This window comes from Pleurodeles waltl, chromosome 11 (genome assembly GCF_031143425.1).
Source record: "Pleurodeles waltl isolate 20211129_DDA chromosome 11, aPleWal1.hap1.20221129, whole genome shotgun sequence".
Classification (NCBI taxonomy): Eukaryota; Metazoa; Chordata; class Amphibia; order Caudata; family Salamandridae; genus Pleurodeles; species Pleurodeles waltl.
This window is the reverse complement of record NC_090450.1, coordinates 233427525-233442481: the sequence shown is the minus strand read 5'-3', so window position 1 is coordinate 233442481 and position 14957 is coordinate 233427525. Positions and strand designations below refer to the sequence as shown.

The window sequence follows — 14957 nt, the reverse complement described above, 5'->3', positions numbered from 1 at the left end:
TCCAAGATAGCTTAGTTGTAGCCAAGCAAATGGTATTGGAACTTATAAATCAATTCACTAAATCATAGTTGAAGTTGTCTCCAGGAATTTGAGTCAGTATGCTAAAAAGTTCTTATTTTGCATGAAGTTTGTTTGAGTAATAGGGATTTTCATAGAACTTATTTTGATTAAGCAGAATAAGCTGACTGTTTCACTTTTGGTGCAATTAGGTGATTGATCTACCTTTCACACTACTTTTTCCTTCTCCACAACTTTGTTTTTCTTCTTTATTTTCATATCTGTTTCTTATATAAATATATTACCCACAACAAGTGCAGCTAGAAACTATTTTCTTTGTTAAAGTTATATCACAATTGCCACAATCACAAGAATTGACAGCAGACATTAACAAATATAAGAAAGAAGAAATTTCTCAAGCATAGATACCCTGAACAGAAATGTGGGCATTCTAAAGATCGTCCTCAGGAGGCATTTTCTCTTTCCTAAGACCATTTTAGTATATTTCCTTGAAATAATATCAGGCCACATTGTTCTTTAAATCTTCGGTAAACTGTGTAATGTGATCCAGTGCTTTAGCCTGAACCTTGATAACTGGGTCGCTTTCTGGTTGTGCTTTGTTTTACTATTTTGCACTGTGGACCTATTATTCTGCTAAGGTACGTGAATAGTTAATAAGTCTGGGTTTCTTTTCTTGTTTTTTTTCATTTGTTTTAGTGCTGCTTTCACCCAATGCATTTACCCAGCAACCTTTACAAAACAGGAGAAACATAATCAAGCCAATACAATAAGGTTTTAGTTGATGTCAACAAGTGATGCTTTTTCAGCAGCATCTTGAATGTAACGAGGCTTGCCGCAGTTGGAATAAAAAGAGGAAAATCATTGCACAGTCTGGAAGCCAGTAAACCAAATGCAAGAGGAATTAAAGATCTAAATGAAAAAATATAACTTGCGAAAGTAGTCACCCACACCTTTTGAATTATACAAACATGTACATATAACATGTATATCACTAAACCTGAGAAAATATGTATTTAATATAATGAATACACAATGTTGAAAAGTACCTTCCATTAACACCTCACGATCAGCACAAATATGACCTGCATTTTATTTATTCTTATTACTGATTCAACACCTATTCTCAATGCTTCAACAAGTACCCTTCATTCTCCATATCCATAGGTTAATGTTGAATTTGTTTTCAAATGAAAACATGTTCAAACTTTAAAAGAAATACAGTTAAATATTTTTAAATATAGGTTTTTTAAATAAGTACTTTGGGAAGCCCATTACAATCCTTACACAAGGAACGTGCACACAAGATGACAGGAAGACAGACTGAGGGTGTACAACAGGTGTTCCCATAAAAATAACATATGAATTAGAAACTGGTGAGAAGCACAGATGCATTTACGTAAAAATAAGGGTGTCATGCTCTGGTATCCCAAATTTCCCTTTGTGCTCCTCAAATAGTGACTGTAGTTCTTCTAGGTATTTTTTATGGAGCTGTTCAATTTCTTCGACAGTAGGGTTTTCATTTTTAACTATGATGATGGGCTTTCCAACTAGGGGAAATAAGGAGAAAAAAAAGATTATATGACAGTCTGAAAAAGATAATAGAATCAGCTAAATGTAACAGTCTAAGGATGACACCCCTTCCTAATTTTCACTCTGAACCACAATATTTGATTTCAAGCAGTAAACATAAGGGCATAACAAACTAATGTACTTTCACAAAACAGACAATAGGAATCTATGAGTAAGCCACAGTCCTTGTGCCTGTGGATGCTGCATAAAGACACTCCTTCATGAAGTCAGCTGAGCTAGGAGTGATAAAAGTTAGTCAACCAGACAAAATTCCAAGTCAAAGGAATTTGACAGTTAAAAGTGCCTTTGTTGTAATGTAGGCAGACGTTGGACAAAAAAGGTACATGAAAAAAGGTGAAATCTTCCTTCTAACAAAATATCAGTTTATCAGCAAAGTGGTTAAAGAATATGTGAACAGAAAACCTACATCCAACCACTCGCTCAACCTGTGGGTTTGTTACCCTGTACAATTATGTGCTCCTGCTCGTGTGATCTGACTTCATGTGTTGTCAGTGACAGTGTGTGTGAATCCATAAGGAAATGGCCCTTGCTGGTCCTGCCATTCCTCTAACAGTCTACTGTTACTAATTCTGCTATCCCTAAGGAATCAACTTGTTGACTCCTCTTTGTTTATTCATTTTACCCTCTCTTGTTCTCTACCTCATGCAGCCTATTTTTAGGTTTCGCCTGCACTGCGTTTGTGCTTGCGAAGTCTCTTATACTGAAAAAAAAAAAAAATCTTAAAAGGGGCTTAGAACCCCCCATTCTTACAATTTGTTGAATCCAACTTCACTCTAATTTACATGCTTTCATTTGGACACTACGTCATCTGCTTCACTATGCACAAGTTTCTGCTTTGCCTGTCCATGCCGTGGATCATGGCCTAAGTACAGCTTCCTGTCACTGGCCAGTGTCCTTTCACTAGCTATGCACTTGGAAGTTACTTTTTTTCTATAAATCTGCTAACCTAGCACTCCATACACGATCATTTGCAGGTCGTCTCTTCTCCCTGGGGCTCTTCCCATATTGTTCTTGGCACCCTTTCCCCCCCACTCCCTAGTGCGTCCTTCCCTCTCTCCTCATTCCCTGCACATTCACCAACCCCTCTTGCCTTGCTGTCATTTTCAGGTTGCTTATTCTTGCATTGTTCCTGCCATTCTTCTCCCAAGTTTAAAGATTCTGCTACAAAACGGCTCTGTTTATTCTATGCTGCGGTTCAAGTCATTCTTATGCAACATTATTTGTGGGTATTAGGTGCAGGGCACGGGCAGATGGTGGTGGGGGGGAGGATGGGGTTGGTGTGTGTGTGTTGGTGTGTGTTTGTGTGTTTTTCTCTCCATGGCGTGCTCCCCTTGATGTCTAAGCACACACACAACAATGAGAAAACACTTCAGGCTGCAAGTTTAACTTGCATGTATGTTACAGCTACTACAGATTAAGAAAATGTATCCTTTAAAGGGAAATCATGATGATTTACACATTTGTTAAAAGGAATGTGCTTAATATTTACATTAAAAACTTGCTGAAGTGGTTTCTTCATTGATTTTCCAAGGAACCCCAATTACACATTTATTTATGTACCATTCACAACTCAGCCATCACTAGCAGCACACACTTCCCTCACAGTTCCTCTTTATGCTAACAATAAAGTTCTAATATGACCATTACTCTTAATAAGTAACACTGATGTTGAAGACATGAGGCTTGGACACAGTGCTTGAAGAACAGGTTACTTACCTTTGGTAGCGTTGTATCTGGCATAGACTATATCTAGCTGCAGATTCCTTACCTTACAATTATCCCAGCCAACAGACTTGCTCAAGAACATTTTTTGTGAGCAGTACCCCTGTGCGCCGGTAGGTGGTGTCGTCTGCTCCACGTGTGTTGTGGTTACATCCGCGGCACCTATATAGGCACCACCCAGGGGCGCTGATATGCGTTTCTTTCATGACTTTCCATGCCAGAGCCACAGAGAGATAAAGAACACAGACTACTAGTGTAGATTACTAGAGCTCTGATCCTAGAAATCCATTTGTAGAGCGGGGAGCATGTGTGGCTCAGTAAGGAATATGCAACTAGATATAGGCTCTCATTATGAACACAGCGGGAAAGACCGCACCAACGGCGGTTGCACGGTCTGGACCACCAAATAATGAAGCACATGATAAAGAGGGAGCCTGACAAACACTCACCGCCAGCAGAGGAGTGTCGACCACGACGGAATAGGCCGCCCTCAGGCCGACGGAAGGGCCCAACCTGCCAAACAAATAATGAAGCACTAGACCGCCATCAGTTCCGAGGCAGGAACCACCACCACGCAAAGCCAGGTGGAAACAAACCAAATAAAAGGAAACACTCACCGGAGGCTCACACAACACGCCGAAGCAGACATGGAGAGAGAGTTGCAAATCATGCCAGTCCTGCTCCTTGCCACATACCTCCACGACTGAGACCGCTGACTAAGACAATGACGTTTCGTACTGCAACCTAGTAAACAAGGGAAGAAAGTGCACAGTTAAATACCCACCCACTCCACCCCCCGGCAGCGCACCCACAACCACTCACAACAGCACAGGCCATACACCCCAGAGTCGACAAGTCAATTAAACCTGCCCAAAGTACACACATGTGCACCAAACCCCCCCACAATGAAAAGAGTAACCACGGATCCAGAGTGTGCCAACAACAACATTGGGCACACAAACTTTATTCACGCTCCATGAGCAAAAGAACATCCACATTAGGCCAATGGGAAGTCCATAGATAAAAAGCTGATGGGCCCAAATGGCCCCAACTTGACTCCCACATGTGCACATGGTACTCCACCATAAAGGGGCATCAATGGGGCAGCCAGGCACCTCAGGGAACAGGAGCAGGGGGTGGCGACTTATGTCTGGGGGGTGGCCTTGGGTTTACGTTTGGGAGGTGGAGGGGGTTTGGGTTTTGTCTTGGAAGGTGGGGGAGCGGCCTTTGACTGTGGTGCAGCAGATGTACCTGGGCCAGCAAAGGGCCTCTTGCTCACAGGGGAAGGTGCACGGGGATGCGAAGGGCAGACAGGGGTGGACTAGGATGTGGGAGGAGTGGACAGGGCAAGGAGGTGGGCACGTTTAGGGATGAGACGGGGTGGGCCGGTGGGTTCAAAAAGATCTACACGGGATAGGAATAGTTTCTTAGGAGCAATCGGGGTGGACCTGGAGGAATATGTGGGAGTGGAGGTAGAGGGAGTGGTCGTAACAGGTGTAAGTATACGTGACGTGGATGCAAGTGACTGTACAGTATGCTTAGGTGTGGTGGATGTGTGTTGGGTGGGTGTCTGGGAACGTTTGAGTGTCTTGGGATCAGGGGGGTGGACACAGTGGGATAAGACAGGCTGCCAGTGTAAATGGATGTTGTCTGGGTGTCTGGTGAGTGTGCTGCACGTGATAGTCAATGTTGTTGTGGTGAGTGCAGGTGTGGTGTCTGGGGTGCATGACTGGATGTCTGATGTTGTGGTGGCTGCAAGAATGGGGCCAGAAACAGTGAATGGAGGTGCAGTGCCTGTGAGTGTGCATGTAGAGGTGACAGACAGGGAGGCAAAGAGGTGGACACACTGTGTGGAAGTGGATGTTGGTGTGTGTGCCTTTGTATGTTAGCTGTGTGTATGCCTGTGGTGGGAAGTGTGGTGCTTGTGTTTCTCTGTGTACTTCTTGTGTGTTGAGGTGTGTGCATGGCTGTCAGAATGTGTGCTTGGGACGGGTGAAGGGAGTGGGGTGTTGGAAGGGGTGGAGGTGCTGGGAGAGGGGATGGAAAAACCAGGGACACTGGCTGCCGTCAAAGAGGAGGCCAGAGTCTGAATGGATCTATGTAGGCTAGACAAGGCACTGTGAATGCCATCCAGGAAGGCATTGGTCCACTGCACCTGTGATGCTAGCCCCTGGATGGCATTGACAATGGTTGTCTGCCCTACAGAGATGGTCCTCAGGAGGTCAATTGCCTCCTCCATGAGGGCAGCAGGGGCTGACTGGGGCAGGGGATGAGGTGCCTGGGGCGAAGGAGACGCCCACCCTACTGGGTGAGCGGGCACGGGCAACTGGGTGGGGAGCAACTGGGAGGGCGGTGATGGTATGTGGGTTGGCAGATTATGACAAAGAATGGGTGGGCCCATTAGGGTCTGCCACCACCAGCGAGCTCCCATCGGAGGAGGTGTCAGAATCACTCCAATCAGTGGTAGTTGTCTCCCCCGTAGTACTCCCCTCGCCCTCCAACCCACTGGCCCCCTTGGTGTCGCCTGACTCTGCATCCTTGAAACCATGGGCCGCTGCATCTCCACTCGCCAGTGCCACTGCTCCCTCGCCAGGTGATGCTGATGTACACAGATAACACAGGAGAACAGGGGTGGGGAGACAAAACAGGAGATACATTTGTAAATAGCTGAATGGATGTACATAAATAGTTCACACATACTCCCACCCAGCAAATATACCACTATCCAGCACCTACAGCTGTACTAATGGCTATGCCCCTGACTATTGGCCACAACCCTGGTATACATCCATCTCGAACATCACAGAAGGCCCTGAAGAACTGCACACCTGTCCCTTATCATCTAACTGCCTATGGGGGCCACTATGGCAGATGACAGCATACCTACTACAGCACCCTCAGACATCCATCAAGGAGGCATACAATGGTCTCTGTGCTCACCCCATTGTGTCTGCTGTGCAGCCTTCAAGCGCCCATCCAAGTCTGGATATGTCACTCCCAGAATGCGGCGCATTAGGGGGGGTCAGAGCCGAACGTGCACCCCTTCTTCGTTGGGAGGACTTCCCCAGCTGGGCCTCGCAGTTCTTCCTGGCCCTGTGCTGCAGGTCCTCCCACCGCTTCTTGCAGTGGGTGCTCCACCGGTTGTAGACCCCAGGGTCCGCACCTTTCTGGCACTGACCTGCCATAGTCCCCTCTTCTGATGGGCACTGACCTGTAGGGGACACACAGAAAAGTGACACAGAGGTCAGACAATGTCAATTCGATACAGCTGGCTATACGTCCCCTACGGGACGGAAACTTAAAACAGCATTACAACACCTCACACACGCAATATGTCATGTATTCCACGGGTGTACAGTGTCAAATCGTGCACACATGTTTACAGCCATCTACCACCATTTCACACATCCATGCACCCCAATCCGCCTACTCACCTGTACCTCTGGTTGACCATAGAGCTTGGCGTACAGGGGTAGGACCCGTCCACCAGCTCCTCCAGTTCCTCGGTTGTGAAGGCCGGGGCCCTTTCCCCTGCCACTCGTGCCATTTTCAGTGTCAGGACAAAGCAGCACACTCAGTGGACTACTTGCATGCACGTAATCCGGGAGTCAAGTGAAGTTGGGGTGATGAGATAGCGTACACTCCGCGGCGGTGTGCACCGTCACCGACCATGATAGGCCCATATTCCCTTTGACAATCATGTTAACCAATGAATGGGTGCACGGCGGTGAACACCGTCTTACGCCATTACGACAACCGCTAGCAGTATGAAATCACTTCCACTGCTACATATCTGGATTACCGGGGGCAGACATTTTGCACACTACTACGCAGTTATTAATTTCTCATTGGCCCCATGCAGGCCCTATGGACCCCATCCCCTAAATGCATGGACAAAAAATATTTACTCACCACAACAGTCCAGATGTATCAGTGAGGACATGTCTCTCCAGTTTAACATCCTACAATGCATATGTGTCATCGACTTGTTTGCCAGCAGTGATGAATAATCAACATGTTGGGAAGATGAATATGTGTCCCTCACATGTGTTCTCCACTCCTCCTAGGTACAGACCCAGGTGGGGAGGGAGGGCCCTATTGGTGTACAGACCACTTGTTGATTTAGAGCCCATGGTGGAGCGTAACATCATAATCAATTACAGACTCACTTGTGCTACTATTCATGAACTTTGTGCATTACTAGATCCAGCACTGAGACCGGATAATCGTAATCAGCATGCCATCTCTACTGAAGTGCAAGTGCTCTCTGCACTCCATTTCCTGGCCACAGGCTCATTTCAGGTGACAGTGGGCATGGGTGCAGGGTTCTCACAGCCAATGTTCTGCCTTATACTGTCCAGATTCCGGAATACATTTGTACGACACCTGCAGTCATAAGTGAGGTTTCCCCAAAGTGCTGAACTCCCTGCCATCAAGTCAGACTTTTATGCCTTTGCCAACATCCCTCATGTGATTGGTGCCATCGATGGCACCCACATTGCTCTCATCCCCCCAAGAGTAAGTGAACAGGTGTACAGAAACAGGAAGAACTTTCACTCTATGAACATTCAATTGGTGTGTACTGCTGACCAGTACATCTCACATATGAATGCCATGTTCCCGTGATCAGTCCATGATTCCTTCGTGCTGAGGAACAGCAGTGTGCCACACATGATGGAACAACTACAAGGGGACAGAGGATGGATCATAGGTAAGTGTGTCTGACACATTTGCTACACATAGCTGACAACCAGCCTGTCTGCAACTGAGGGTTACAGTCCTATTTCTGCCCACTTTTTGCAGGTGATTCTGGCTACCCCAACATGCATTGTCTCCTGCCACCAGTGAGGAATCCTAGTACAGATGCAGAGAGGAATTACAATGAGGCCCATGAACATACTAGGAGGGTGATAGGGCGCACTATAGGTCTCCTGAAGGCAATATTCAATTACCTTCATATTTCTGGGGGATCCCTTGCCTATGGCCCTGAAAAGGTATGTAGAATAGTGGTGGCCTGCTGCATGCTGCATAACGTGGCTGTGAAGAAATCTATTCCCCTCTTGGAGGAGGAGGGTGCTGTATATCCAGACCAGCTTCCTCTAAGACGGGATGAGAGTGATGGTGATGATGATGATGAAGAGGGGGAAGTAGTATACTCCAGGAACCAACTGATCCAACTATACTTCCAGTGACTAAGATGTACTATTTGCTGCTATTGTTGTCTGTGCTGCACTGACTTATCCCCTATGTTGGTGATGGGTCAATAGACATTTTCACTGTAACAAGGCTTGCATGTGACATGTGACATGATGAACAACTTGTTAGACATTTCTGTTGACACCACCTCATGCTGTACTTGGGGTGCCATTCCTGTATGAATATATGATTACAATGACAATTGCACGCACAGTTAGATTTGATTCAACATACTGACAGGGGGCATTGACATTGGTGTACATGTGTTTTATTAGGCGTCAGGGATGCCAGGGTGTTCTTTACAGTGATGGGAGTGGGCTTCTGGTGGATGTCCATACTGGCTACATGGTCACAGCAATTGTTGGCAGTGGTAATATGTCCATCTCTATTTTACATGTTGTTAAGTTGATATTGCACGGTGGGGATGGCAGGTGTTCCTGTGCCATATCAGGGCCTGAGGGACCGTTTGGGTGCCTGGTGTTGGCCTGTATGGGTGGAGGTGCTGGTCTCCTGTGTGTCCTTAGATTGTGGCACCAGTCCAGTTGCTGCTGCTGCTGCTGTTGATGGCTGGTCTGTATCTTGGTCTGTGGTAGGGGATTCCTGGTCTGTGGGGGTCTCAGGCTGGGTTGGGAAGTGGTGCAGCAGCACCCCTGCAATAGTGGCCATGGTGGCATTGAGCTGTTTCTATTGCTCCATGGCATCCTGGTGGTGTGCTATCTGCAGCATTTGATTCTGCTTCAGGGTGGCCACAATCTGGCCCATCCTGTCCGGGGTATGGTGATATGCTCCCAGGACATCAGAGATGATCTCCTGAGTTGCAGCATGAATCCATTCGCCTCCCCCCTGGGCCACTGTTGCCCTCCCACTAGGACTAGCCCCCTGTGCCAGTCTCCCCTGCACAGGTCTGGCGGTGCCACTTGTACTGGGGCCATCGCCTTCCTGCCTGTTGGTAGGTGGTGACTGTGGCCTCTGTCCTTGTGTTCCACCAGTCTGTGGCCTGGATACAGAGGGGTGTGGGGCCGGTTGCCCAGAGCTGAAGTTGGTGGCTGGGTGGTAGGGGTGTCAGTGGTGTCATGGGTGGGGCTGGTGGATGGTGACATCCCAGGACTGTGTGAAGGGCCAGGGTACTCTTCACTGTCCAGAGTTCCCTCTCCAGTGTCCTCAATGGTGCCTCTGTCTCCATGTGGGCCACTGCCACTCCTTGGCCTGTCCGTCAGGGTGGCCTGGGTGGTGGTGCCTGGTGGGGGGAATGGAAATGTATGCTACAATTGCAAAATCAGATGCCGTGCACAGGGCAGGCCTATTTTGTGCAGGGCTTCCACTGGTGGGCCATGCAGGGTGCTTTTGTGAGGTTGCTATTGCATTTTGACTGGGATGTGGAGGTGCATTGTGATGCTTTCCAGGGGTAGGTGGTTGTGCACAGGGGGAGGATGTGGGCCTGTTGGTGGGTTTGTGGGCATGCAGGGTGAATGGATTTAGTGATTGTGGCCTGGGTGGGGTAGTGGTCCTGGTGGTAGTTAGAGGGGTGGGGTGGTGCATGCATTCAAGGTGTGGTGGATATGGGGTAATTGTGGATGACTTACACAAGTCCATTCCTCCAGTGAGTCCAGTGAGGTCCTCAGGGTGCAGGATGGCCAATACCTTTTCCTCCCGGTCAGAGTAGTCGGGGGTGTTGGTGGAGGTCCTCCCCCAGTCTTCTGTACCGCAATGTTGTGCCTGGATGCCATGGACCTCACCTTCCCGCGCAGATCGTTCCATCTCTTGTGGATGGTTTTCAACTGCGTTGACCTTGTTGGCAATGGACGGCCATAACTCCATCTTCCTGGCGATGGGTGTGTGCTGGACCTGTGCCCTGAATATTTGTGGCTCGACCTTGAGTATCTCGTCCACCATGGTCCTTAGCTTCCTTTCTGTGAAGCGTGGATGCGTGGGGAGTGCCATGGTGTGTATTGTGGGTGGTGTGTTGTGTTGTGTGGATATTGGTGAGGGTGCTGGTGTGTGATTGGGTGTGTGAGTCGTGTGATGTGGCATTCTGTGTCTGCCTGTAGTGTTGTCCGTCTGCCTTCTCCTATTGGCGATGCAAAGGATTGTGGGGTGTGTCTGTTTTATAGTGTTGTCGATGTGTGGGTTTCAAACTTGCCAATGTGCGCATTTCTTACTGTTGGGTCCACTTGCTGGCCGTGGCCGTCTGTACCGCCAATGGTCGCTCGACATCCACGGACCACTGCGGTGATTTGAGCATCATTATTTGGAGGGTGGAGGATTTGTGTGCTCGCCGGTGGCGGGTGGAATGTGCAGCTTTTTCGCGGACAAGGCCCTGGCGGTGGCTGGTGGTAAGAATATTTTGGGCGGATTCTGTTTTTTGCCTCTTTATATGACGGGTTTCTGTTCACCGCCAATGGCGGGATTCTGTTCACCATCACCACGGCGGGATACAGTGTTTACCACCATGTTCATAATGAGCCCCATAGTCTTTAGCAGATAAGGCATTACCAAAGATAAGTAACTTGTTCATCTGATAGACACTTCAATCTGCAGATTTCATACCTTAGAATAGATACCCAAGCAATACCATCCCCGTAGGTGGGTCTATGGCCCTATTTCAGTCAAGGAAGTCCTGCAGGACCGGACAGGCAAAATGACTGACCAGGAAATAATGCTTGGTAGACATGAGGAGGAAGGCCCATGCTGCTGCCTGGCAGATATCCAGGGCCAGAACTCTGTGTGCTAAGGCAGTATTCACACCTTTGGCTCTGGTGTAATGAGCGCCCAAGAGTCAGGGGGCTGCTTCTTAGCCAATGCATAGCACATTTTAATGCAGAGAATGACCCATCTGAGATGGTCCTTTTCTGCACAGCACAACCCTTTTCAAGCTCCGACATACCCCATGAAGAGTTGCTTGTCCAACCAAAATTCCCATGTGCGGTCAAGGTATAATGACAACGCTCGATTGGGGTCCAAATGATGGAGATGCTCCTAATCCTTTGAGGGGTGAGGTGGAGCCTAGAAAGTAGGTAAGGTAAAGGATTGAACTACATGAAAGGGGGTACAAGAAAAGGCATGACCACCTTCGGAAGAAAAGAGCCGATGTGCGAAGCAACATTTGTTCAAGATGGTTAGATAAATAGGCAGCTTAGATGACCAGGCCTGAAGCTCACCAACTCATCGGACAGAGGTTATAGCCATAAGAAAAGCTGATTTGATGGTGTGTGCAACCGCAAGGGACAATTATGACATGGATTAAAGAGAGCACACTTTAAGAATGTGAAAACCAGATTCAAATCCACTGAGGCAAGATAAAAGAAGAAGGGAGAAAAAGCTAAACTAAACCTTTCAAGAATCTGACATTTGAGGGTTGTTCAGGCAATCTTAGTAATGCAGAGATAGCAGAGAGATAACACTTAGGAGTGCCCAGGGCAGAACCCTGCTGGGCAAGGGACAAAATTAAGAAAAAAGCCTAAGAAAGGGGAGCAGAAAGGGGATCAACATTTCTGTTGGAACACCAAGCCACAAATTTCTCCCAATGGCAGGCGTACACCGTGTTAGTAGAGGAATGCTGGGCTGCAAAGATGACATCACAGACTTGGGGAGGAAGGTCATAACCTCTCAACTGCCACCACTCAATCTCCATGCAAGAAGGAGGATACTGGACAGATCTGGGTGGAGAACCCTCCCCTGCTGCTGCAACAGAAGATTCTCCCGAATGGGCAGCTTTATCGGAGAACGATGGGCAAGCTCAGTAGCTCAGGATACCAGACTCTCCGTGCAGTCTGGGGCCACAAGGATGACCTAGGCAGGAGTGGTATTGGTGGAAAGATGTACAGGAGCCCTGAGCTCCACGCTAGACAAATGCATTACAGAGTGAGAGCCGCCTTGGAAACTCCAGCGCAAAGAACTGCTGACATTGTGCGTTCCTACCAGAGGCAAACAGATCTAGCCTGAGGCGATCCGCACAGCTGAAAGAGACCTTGTGCCATCTCCGGATGGAGATGCCATTTGTGATCTGCTGAGCATAGGCAGCGAGTTCGGCCTCCCTGGCATTCAGAGAGCCTACCAATTGCTGAACTACCAGGGAAATGCCCTGACGTTCCAGCAATGTTCAGAGACGCAGGGTCTCTTGATAAAGGGTCCACAACCTCACCCCGCCCAATTTGTTGCAGTCCCACATGGCTGTGGTGTTGTCCGTGAACACTGGCACCAGAATATTTTTAGAAATAGAAACCACAACCTACTTCTGGTGTTGGGACATTCTCTTCGGCCCCCTTGGCCAAGACAGCAGCAACTTCCTAGCTGAGAATGGAAAGATGATCCAATGTCGGCCTCTCTTGCGATGAGGAGAGGGGCAGTCACAAAGTGGAAGGAATAGCCTCTTCGGGATAGCTGCAAAACCCACCTGTCCGATGTTATGGACTGACAGTGGAGAAAAGTGATGGTGTATCCAGCCACCCAACTGGGAGCCCGTGTCAGTATAATGACAGATTATGATGGTTTAGAGGCTGCAGCTATGGGAAGACGGGGGACTGTGGTGGACCGACCTGACCTCTGTCTGCCTTACCCACGAGGTCTGTGGATACCACACCCTTTGCCATGCAGGGGCTATGAAGCATGCATGGCACAGTTACTTGATGGGTATTAGTGCGGCTGGTAGCCCCTTCTGTAGCCACAAAAGGGGTGAAAAGCAGAGAGGGGTAGCATAGGGCTGAGGATAAGACCAAGGACCAGGCTGTGCCTTTTGGCGAGACGATAACTCAAAATGAGGCTAATCACAAAGGTCAGTTGCAAATACACTTATAACTGCGTTTTTATGGGTTGAAGGGTGCAGAGAACATCAAAATAAGCAGAGGCAGGCATGATGACTATCAATCTAGCCATCGGTGGTGTCTACACAAAAGAGTTTCATGATTCAGCTCATTAGCATGGTGAATGAGAAACCAATCTTTTGGTCTCAAATCTGACTGTTGTTCAGGCTGACAGGGAGTTTAGTAATAAGTAACAAACAGTAAGCACCATAGGACTTTTTGATGAAGAGGTCTGTAGAAATTGTGGGTAAAAGAACAAATCTTAATTTTAAAGAACGATTTGAGTTGAAGGTTTACTTACAGGTTTGCAGATTGCAGCATCAGGTATCGTGATGCATGCCTGTATCATGCCAGAAAAAAGTGTTGAAATATCTTGGGACAGTTACAGTTTATATTTGGGATGGAAACATTTTTATTAACAACTGCATCCCACCTGAGGGAGCGGAACCTTTATAAGCAGCGGCCTTAATAGAAACTTGGATTTAATCCTGGATGCCAGCAGATCACCTCTTCCCTGTAGTTTGCTGTCGACAGGGCGCATCAGGCTATGACACCAAAGCCACCGCAAGGTGCTCCCTATACTCCTATAATAGCACGCATCCCTAACTTTAAGGACAGAGATGCTGTGCTACAGGAGGCATGCTCTCACCGAAATATGTCCTACCACGAGAAAGATTACACAAAAGAGGTACAATCACAGTACCGCTCCTATACAGAAGTCAAGCAGAAACTCCAATCACTCAGTCTCTCCTTCAGGCTTCTGTTTCTGGCTTGGCTTTGAGTGGTCTACGTCAATAGAAGACACTACTTTGACACTCCGGAAGGGGCCTGGACGTGGCTCACTGAGAAACAACCGCTCCACACAACAAATAGCTCAACTCCAACAAGACCAAGATCCTCATCCTGGGTGCACGCACATCAGCCTGAGATGACTCCTAGTGGCCATTGACCCTTGGCACTCCCACCCCAACAAATCACACGCACAACCTCTGCTTCGTCCTGGACTCTTCACTCACCATGACCTGCCAAGTCAACTCAGTCATATCCTCCTGCTTTCACACACTGACTTCCCGTTACCAGCGGACTAGACTATGGCAACACCCTCTACTCCAGTACCACTTAGAAGAACCCAAAGAAATTCCAGCACATCCAAAACGCCTCTGCCAGACTCATCCTGGGCATATCTCCAACCACCTAAGAGACCTCCATTGGCTTCCCATCGAGCAAAGAATTAACTTCAAGATCCTTGTCCACGCTTACAAGGCCCTCCATGACCTAGGACCTGCTTACCTCAACCACCACATCATCCCCTAATCCCCCACCAGACCACTCCGCTCAACAAGGACTAGCCACTGTATCCCGCATATGGAAGGCCTCAGCGGGTGGAAGATCCTTCACCTACCTCGTGGCTAAGAGCTGGAACACCCTGTCCTTGCACCTCAGGCAATCACCATTGCTGATTCAATTCAGGAAGGACTGTAAACCTAGCTCTTCAAGTGAAGGTCAGGGGACTAACCCCCCTAGTGCCTTGAGACCCTTACAGGTGAGTAGTTGCGCTTTATAAACCCTGATTTGATTTGAATAGTGCTTCAAACCTCTTCTTCGGACCAGAAAGATACCATTCAAGCAGAA

The 14957-nt window shown here is 48.0% G+C and overlaps 1 protein-coding gene across 2 annotated transcripts in view; it reads right to left on the bottom strand.

The window, feature by feature from the left end:
• Positions 1 to 217: 217 nt before the first annotated feature.
• The window catches only part of LOC138265607 (2-acylglycerol O-acyltransferase 1-like), a 270106-nt gene continuing 255366 nt past the window's right edge, over positions 218 to 14957 (bottom strand). For both annotated transcript variants that reach the window (XM_069213468.1, XM_069213469.1), the window contains exon 6: positions 218 to 1565. In XM_069213468.1, coding sequence (XP_069069569.1) covers positions 1411 to 1565 — 155 coding nt within the window. In that variant the 3' untranslated portion in view covers positions 218 to 1410. The remainder of the gene's footprint in view (positions 1566 to 14957) is intronic.